Source organism: Paramisgurnus dabryanus, chromosome 7 (assembly GCF_030506205.2).
Source record: "Paramisgurnus dabryanus chromosome 7, PD_genome_1.1, whole genome shotgun sequence".
Lineage (NCBI taxonomy): Eukaryota > Metazoa > Chordata > Actinopteri > Cypriniformes > Cobitidae > Paramisgurnus > Paramisgurnus dabryanus.
In genome coordinates, this window is record NC_133343.1 from 310655 (window position 1) to 319900 (window position 9246).

Here is a 9246-nt window from a genome sequence, read left to right on the forward strand (position 1 = left end):
GAGAGAGGGGCTGGCAAAGCCAGGTTAGCAAGTGTAGTGGAAAAATAATACTATTTTAATAATACTATAACGTCATTCAGAGATGATTTCTTTACTTGTACACAGACTCAACACATACAGAAAGGAAAACGGCATGCGAAGTGAGGCAGACTCAAATCTCCTTACATTATATACTGTCATTGGGTTGCACCACCCCCTATGCTATTCTATCATAACAACTCCTTATTAGGTGTTGTTAGGCACTTCTGGGTGTTTAAACAAATTTTACTTGTCAGCTAGATCTAAAATGGTCAGCATAAGTTTTGCTATGCATATCTTCACACCTATTAAAAACAGTTGCACACTATACACTCTACCTTGAGCAGACATCTTGTTTAAGTTCCTGTTTTAGACTTCCTGTTGCCCAAGTATATAAAAATTACATGCCAGACACATAATGAAATAGCCTGGTTAGCCAGACCTACATCAAGATGTAAGGTCTGGCAACTCTTCACACAAACGGCTCAATGCAAGGGGCGGGATATAAGGTTGTCCCTCAAAATGCCTCTGCACGCAATAGGATAGCGCTATGACGGATCAGAGCAACGAAGAGGTGACGATATTACCGTAACCAGTCGGCAAAACTCCAAACACATCTTTCTTGCTTAAAAAAGACTTCAGTAGGGTTTATTTGCTCTTCTCTCAAAGAAAAACATAAATCTAAGTCCTCCAGAGTCGCGGCCAAAGCCGCTTCAAAAGATAGCTGTTCGCCAGCAGCAGCAGCCATTCTCTGTTTTCAAGTAGGAACCGTTGCAGCTCTGTCATCATCATGTTAAGCCCGCCCCACAGACGCTACACACGATGTGATTGGCCTGACCAAATTTTGGTTTTTGGACCGGTTAAGTGTATTGTGAGTGCCTAGACTAAACCCTGGCAGCAAATATATTTTGCGGCCGCTAGGGTGCGTCTAGATTTCTAGGCTAATAATGAAAATCATAAAGTCATTACTTGAAGCATAAAAAATACAAAGAATAAATGCATAAAGAATAGATTTCTATTACACAAGAAACATGTAAGACAAAGTAGAGAGACTTGTAAACTCAGGAACAGCTTTCTTGGCTAAGGAAGGGAGTTCAAGATCGGCCATTTTGGACCAAGCTGGAAGTTCAGGGAGCTCGGGGTCGGCCATCTTGGGCCAGGCAGAGAGTTCAGGGAGCTCAGAGTCGGCCGTCTTAGGGCAGGCAGAGAGTTCAGGGAGCTTGTTGAGTTGTGCCACACTACTGTTGCAGCTAGCAATGCATTCGGAGGATAAATGATGGATGGAGATTAATCTTTAGCCGTTTTAGGCATATTTATTAACTGGCTGCCGACACATCATTCTCACGGTCGGAGCAGCTCTCACACACAGGCAGAGATGAACACTGAGAGAACTACGGTAGCTTACAGAGGACACACATATACGTGAACGCGTTTACAATAGCTTACACTTTGGTGCCCTCTTGTGGCTTACTCATATGCATAACACAAAACTATACATTACATACATATACAACTGAGGACATTCCAAACATATTTAACAGAGCTCAGGATCTTGGGCCTGGCAGAGAGTTCAAAGTCGTGCACGGCCATTTCGGCAAGGGCAGAGAGTCTATAAAGCTTGGTAGTGACCCTGTTAACTTACTTACCGGATACAGGGGACTCTGAAGTAATCATCTTAGCCTTAGTTACCGGTAACTCAGGAATAGGCCTTATGGTCAAAGCAGTTTCAGTTAAATGGGTCGAAACAGAAAGCTCACAGGACTCAAGTTCACACTTTTCAACAAAACCAGATAGTGCAGAGGACTCACGTGACCTAGGTAACTTTGGTGATTCACTTGACTTCGGTGATTCAACCATGGCAGAAGGTGCAAATGGCTCAGGTTCGGACCTTCCAGTCGTAGTAGAAAGTGTAAATGACTCTGATTCGAACCTTCCAGCTGTGACGAGGAATTTAGTAGTCTCAGGTTCATGAACTTCAGGGATCTCCTGCGAAACAGAAGAGCAAGAAGCAGTCCCAACATAACACATAGCCAGTGCAAACACAGATGATTCAAACAATTTAAATGACTAAGTTTATTCAGATGACTCAGAAGATTCAGATGATTCACTTGGCTCGGTCGAGACAGATGACTCAATCAATTCGGTCGATGAAACAAGTGGTCTAAGGATTCCAACCGCTCGAACCAACATAATAGGGGTATCGACCAAACTGGCCTTAAAGGAGCATTTCACCCATAGAAACATTAATCTTTATTGAAAGTGCGTCATATTTGTAGATGAAATGTAACATACATTTAGAATTTGGTGCCTATTTGACCCAGAAAAGGGGTGTTTGTAGTCTCACCCCATCAACAAAGATATTGGACTTCCTGCTTTCACTGATGCAAAATGATGATTTTTATATCATTGAAAGAAGGAAGTGAACACTGAAATCTGTATTTCTCCTGTCTCAGCTGAGGCTAAGGTACACTGAACTTGCAACCGATGGGCAACAACAAGGATGGAATGTGAGGGTACTGAGGAAATGATGCAAGACCCTTCAAAAACATGACTGGGGTTCTAACAATACGAAGCTTAATGCAAATGGGTATGCAATGCAAAAGTCTCCCTTTAATTGCATATACCAGTGTGGCAACCATCTTGTGTACTGGTTTGGGCATGGCGGTAGCCATCTCATGAACAGGCTCGGGTACGGCGGCCATCTTGTGAACTCACTCTGGTATGGGTTATCTTGTGAACTGAGTTGGGTGTGGCAGCGGCCATCTTGCAAACAGGATCAGGTGTGGCGGCGGCCATCTTGTGAACAGGTACAGGCATTGCTACCAGTGTGTCACACATAGACTTCGTTGACCGGTCCATCTCGTCTGCCTGCGGACTTATCTGGGAAATGGGTAAGTGGAACAAGATCCAAGAAGTCCTGTGTTTGATCCTCAAGGGAGCGGGAGCCCTGATAAAGCATAAGGAGTCTCATGGCTGGAGACCAAAAAGCTGCTGGGTCCATGGTGTGGTGTGGGCTAGTGAAAGTCACTGCCGGCTACTAGTTGATCAGTTGATCTGAAATATTAGGAAAATTAGACCTTTCCTAAATGAGCATCCTACACAGGTCCTAGTCCAAGCTCTTGTCCTGTCCAGGCTGGACTACTGCAATGCGCTACTGGCTGGACTTCCAGCCTGCACAACCAAACCCCTACAGATGATTCAGAATGCAGCGGCAAGAGGTCTGGTCTTCAATGAGCCAAAAAGAGCGAACGTCACTCCTCTCTTTGTCAAGTTACACTGGCTCCCTATAGCATCTCACATCAAATTTAAAGCTCTGCTGCTTGCCTTTAAAACCACCACTGGGTCAGCACCCCCTTACCTTCGCTTGATCCCTGCACTCTGTCACCAAGTGACGGCTTGTGGTGCCATCTCAAAAAAGGAAAAAATATAGTCGCGTACCTTCTCTGGAGCTGTTCCACAACTGTGGAATGATCTGCCGGTCGTGACACGATCTGTAGCTGTCTTTAAGAATCGGCTAAAAACCCATCTCTTCCGCCATTTACTCACTTCCTAATATAGGACTTACTATCTTTCTCTTTTCCTTTTTTCTTGATCTCTATCTGTAGTGGAGAAGAGGAAGATTTCCTAGAAAGAGCTGTGGGAGATGGAGCCAAAGGGCAAGTTTTACCGTCAGGACTGCCTACGATGTCCTGCCTTCTCCTGCAAACCTAAGCCAATGGTATCCTGAAGACCCCACGTGCCCTCTTTGCTCATGTCTAGAAACACTGAAGCACATCTTAGTGGGACGCAAGATCAGCCTCACTCAAGGCCATTACACCTGGCGGGACAACCAGGTGCTGAAGTGTCTTGCTGCAGTGTTGGAAAGTCGCTGGAAAAGTGTGAATGCCCTTCCTCCCCTATCATCCCAGTGGCAGCTAACACCATTTGTTCGGGAGGGTGAGGGTCAAGCCACCCTCACCACCTTAAGATCAGACTCTGGTCAGCTGGGCAGAGCACGGGACTGGAAGATGTTGGCAGATTTGAACAAGAAACTTTGCTTCCCAGCTGAAATTGCAGCCACCAACCTGCAACCAGACCTTGTTTTGTGGTCAGCCTTGCTCCAGCTTGCCTACATCATTGAGCTCACCGTGCCCTGGGAGGTGCAGTGGAGGAGGCCTATAAACGGAAAAGGCTGAGGTACACTGAACTTGCAACCGATGGGCAACAACAAGGATGGAATGTGAGGGTACGCCCAGTGGAAGTAGGTTGCAGAGGGTTGTAGCCACCTAAACATCCAGGCTACTCAGGGAGATGGAAGTGCGAAGAAAGGCCCACTGGCAGGCAGTTCAAGACCTCTCTGCGGCTGCAGAAAAGGGAAGCCAGTGGCTGTGGGTGAAGAGAAAAGACTCTGCCTGGGTCTTCAAGTGAGTTGATGGCACCTTGGGAGTGAACCGGGGACGCTGGGATTCACTGCTGAACCCTCTGGAGGTGTTGTGGGCCTATCAGCGAAATACCAAGGAAGGAGGGTGCCCACTTGACAACCCAAAGGGTGCCATCACTCAATTGACCATCCCACTGAGTCTCAAATAAGCCTCAGGTAAGTATTAGGGATATCAACAATTGACCGGTGTTGCTGGGTAATTCGGTAGATAGTTTGCCACCAATTGCCACTAAACCTGAATTAACAACGATTTCTTGTTGTCTTGTGTATTGCTGTAAATAGTATGCCATACAGAACCGTTTGCCAATGAACCTGCATTAACAACAACAGTGGGGCTTCTGGCCTTAGTCAAATGGGTTGGCGTGTATGGTTGGGTTGTGGTGAGATTGTGGCATTAGAGATTGAGGTTAGGTCATGTCAAGGGTTCATGCACTGAGTTACGCGAAGGGAGCAACCTCAGGAGATGGAAGGGCTGAGAAGTAGTGTGGCAGAGGGTCACTCAATTGACCATCCCACAGAGTCTCATTGGTGCCTCAAGTATGCATTAAGGGATATCAACATCAAGTCCTATACAACAGATCTGTACATTCTTAAAAAAAACTAATCAACCCTTGGTTAGGTATACTGTGTTAGACTTGATGAGACTAGTTCCAGTGCACTTTCGTATTGCTCTTCTTGTGTTGCTATAACTGCTTCTTTTGTTTACCTCATTTGTAAGTCACTTTGGACAAAAGCGTCTAAATGATTAAATGTAAATGTAAACGAAAGACACAAAGGCAGTGTTCCATGACCTTAGAACTGCATTAAGTAAGGATTCTGCATTAAGTAGGGTCCTCAATTAGTCTTTTATTCTTCAGAAGGTTTTGTTTGCACATGGTCTAGATGCTGTGTTAGTTTTGTTCCGTTGACCTCTTTTATAGGCCTAGTTATTTGTTAAATATTTATTAGAAATATTTTTTGGGAAAATATTTTCTCACCTTATCTTTTTTTTATTGGTCAGTCCCTCACCGACTGTACAGAAACAGAAAATTTCCGGTCATAAAAATATACAGTAGGATCATAAATATTTATAAAAGGCACTTTTAAGATCCATATGATTAGCCTGGTCCAACCAGACTCCCGAACATTCATTTCATTTGTACAGAGAGTCTGGCCAGCGTTACTTCCATTAAGGAGGGTCCTCTGTTGAAGTTTAAAACTATTGGATCTGCCAGGAGTCACTCAGGATCTGCCATAGCCAATCGCTAACGTGTGGTTGTGACGTTTCATGCGCCGAAACCGGCCGGAAACAACAACTCCGAATGATCAGACCAACAAAACTTAGCAAATATTGTTCTTGTTCCGGCTTTAACTTCTGTATATTTGGTAGTTTTGCAACAACAGACTGAATAGCTTTTTCATGTCTTTCTCAACTGCCACACTGGACTACAACTCAAACTGACGCACAACCTCAACATCATCGTTCTTAGCAACCCCCCTCTGTTCGTTTATTGGACCTGCAAATTTTTGCAGGAGAAAACGAAACTCTACACAGCAGTCCCAGACATAGTACTGAAGCGAACTGAAAATTAAGCGGTAGCACGTAGGAGGGCGGAGCCAGGCTAGCCATATGATTATTTCAGGGAGGAAATTAGGGAAAGTTTTAAGAATGTGCACCTGCACACAATTTAATTGATAATTGTGCTTTTTAAAGTGAAACTTGCCCTGCTTCTGGCATGCATATGGTTTTACAAATCGAAAACCTTTGGTTCAAATGCAGAATCTGCATACGCACCATGTGAGAATGAAATCTACAAAAAGTTTTATACATAAGGCCCCTGGTGTCTGAGAAGCAGAAAGAGGTGTGTGAGGGACATCAAGCATAAAGTACTGCGAGAGCAATTTAAAAGCACAGAAAGCAGTTTATTCTCACAATAATCCATGTCATTGACAAAAGTGAACCAAGCACTGTGAGAGAGACCAACTGTGTGCATAATTGTGGAAGCTACCGTAGCATCTCTTTACACTTCAAAATTGAGGTTGGATGCAATTCACAATCTCACCACTAGATGTCGCACAAAAAACCACATTACACCTCTAAAATGTCTCCTAAACAAATTAAGAATTGCAGGATAATTGCACCACAGCACAAGGTTCAGTATGTTTAGGTTTTCTCTCGGACACACTTAATACTCTCTCGAGTGTGCGCACACTATATGGGATTACTTTTGTGCCAATAAAAATATCTAAAACTAGACAGACATTAAGGGCTGTCTCAATTGCAATCTCCTTCCAGGGCACTGGGATGTTTGTCCCCTAAAAATGACCACAATTCAACATAAAAACCAGTGAACATTGATGGTTCCTATGTTCCCTTACCAGAAATCATTTGACCTTTTCTAAAGCTCTTGAGTCAACTCAATAAACTTCATAAAATGCTATTTATAAAGACAAACATTTGTTTTAATATAAACACACAGTGCTAGACAGGAAGGGACCACAATCCACATAATATTTAAATATAATACTGTAAATTAAATGTCGCAATATAGTGATTTCAGTCTTGTGATTGTTTTCTTTCTTTTAGCTTGGCCTCAATCCTCTTTTTAATAAATGTAGATATGTTAATTGCGTTAAACTGTTTTCTGGCATTAAGGATTTTAAATTTGCACGCATCAACACATTGGCAGTTCTAATAAATAAATATGTATTGCTTGAAGTCACATTTACAAATGTGGAGACCCATCACAAAAGTAGCTACGTTAAGAAGCTATTTGCTTCATTTCCTAGTGGCAGAGAGTGGGATGTGTGTTTTTGCAAGATGTTACAGTAGATTTACTCATTTTGTCCTTGCATCACCTGTTTACATGGATCTTTGTTCTCAACCCTATGGAACTGAATTGATTGGTTTTGACCAAAATGTCCCGCCTCTGTCTCCCATGAGAAAAGCTTTATCTTAGAGAGCATGAGATGGGCGACGGTCAGACACTGGTAGGAACCAACATCCATTCGTTCTCCAAACCTCCTCGTTTTCTGCAGGGTTGTGGCAGAGACCGACAGTCGCACAAAATTACAGCACAAGACCCCCTTGCTGACTAAAACCACAAGTTAGATAGTTGGTAAGTTGTCTATGATATCTTTTCTAATTTTTAATGATATGACAATCTTTTAAACTTTGTATTCATTATTTTTGAAATCATTGTTTTTTGATTATCATTTGATTTTGTCACTGTATTTAATGAACTTGTGTTGATTTTGAGTTCATACTCGTCATACAGTCTCTATTGTCCCAGATCATTAGAAGTGACATTGTGGTTTTCTCCACAGAACTTTGATCATGGATAACGTTTCTGCTTTGAATCTGAACACAAGCATTTCTGGGTGGCATCCTCCGCTGTGGTACAATTTTGACGAGTGTGCTGTAACCCCTTATGGGTTTATCTTCTACTTCTCTGTCAAAGTATTTAACCTGATTTTAGGATTCCCGGGCAACGTCCTTGTGATGTGGCAGATTTTGACAAAGAAAAGTGAAGGCTCAACATCCAACATCTTCTTTTTTAACCTGTCCATGCTAGATGCATATTTCTGCCTCATGACGTCTCTAGACTTAATTAACCGTCTTTACCTGGATGATCAAATCATCTGGTACTTTCAACGATTTGCTTACGGCCTGAAAGACATGGCTCCCTTATTCCTCACCTGTATTTGCCTTGACAGGTACATTGCCGTGGTCCATCCCATCGTATTCACAGGGATTCGAGACAATCGTATCCGAATGGGCGTCTCTGTGGTGGTGTGGGGACTCATCCTAACGTATGCGTTGACCAAGTGCATCCTGGGTGTCTTGAGTGTGAACGAAGTGTTCAGTGGAGTCATCCTCTTTGCATTCTTCCTCATGGTTTTCTGTAACTTGTCCATCATCTGGGTTCTCAGGAAGAGCGTTGCCGGGAAAGAAGTCATGAATCCGATCAAAAAGAAGGCCTTCAAAATGGTGATTATAGTTCTCGCCATCATCGTGGTGAACTATCTTCCTCCAGTGGCTCTAATGCCGTTTGCGTCAACCTACTCATTTGTGGACTTTCGCTGTAAGATCAGCGTCGCAGTGTTCGGCATCATGGACCTGAGCTGTACAGTTGAGCCTCTCCTCTATGTCTCTAAGATGAAGCGATCTGTGCTGTGTTGCTGCCTAGAGAGTCGCTCAAAGAAACCTGTCAACGTTAGCGTCTAAAACCCAGCAAAGAACCGCCTGAAACGTTTCAACTGTCTGCGCATCTTCTCATACGGTGTGTCCCCACTCAATTATATTCTACATTTTTTTGTTTGTCACTTGGTAGATGCCAAAAATCATACATTAGTTATTTTGCAAACTGCTAAAGATTTAGTTCATAAATATGATTCACTTGATGTCTTGTGTACAGTCTGTGTAGTGATGCAAACCAGCTGATAATAGTTGATGTTATTTACTGCTATTGTTAACAAGCTTTTGAACTGTGTTTTCTGAGTGCTGTGTTTCTGTAAACATCATCTGTTCACTTGATGTTTAATTGTTAATATCTCTGTCTGATTGATAAATAGACTCTGAGAATATAAAGAAACTGAAACGTGCAATGATACTTCAGAGTTTATTTTTTGCTGTCAGATAATCTCGTTCGTTTACTTCTCACAGATTAGATCACAGGTGCATAATTAAGAACATTACCAGTCACTAATGAAGATGTTAATTGAAATGCCTGGGAAAATAATAAATAATGAGCCAAAGTGACACAGATGGCACAAGCTTGTAATTGTTTAACTAGATGATTAATTATCATGAAAAACATTTACAGTAG

General features: G+C 42.7%; 1 protein-coding gene across 1 annotated transcript; it reads left to right on the plus strand.

Moving 5' to 3' along the window:
- Positions 1-7424: 7424 nt before the first annotated feature.
- On the plus strand, positions 7425-8645 carry LOC135720810 (P2Y purinoceptor 1-like). Its single transcript, XM_065242927.2, has 2 exons — positions 7425-7536; positions 7745-8645. Exon 2 carries the CDS (start codon positions 7755-7757, stop codon positions 8643-8645), a length of 891 nt encoding a protein of 296 aa, XP_065098999.1. The 5' UTR covers positions 7425-7536; positions 7745-7754.
- The last annotated feature ends 601 nt before the right edge of the window (positions 8646-9246 follow it).

What these genes read in the sequence shown, in the direction of transcription:
- LOC135720810 (XM_065242927.2), top strand. Translation starts at nt 7,755, where the DNA reads ATGGATAACGTTTCTGCTTTGAATCTGAACACAAGCATTTCTGGGTGG.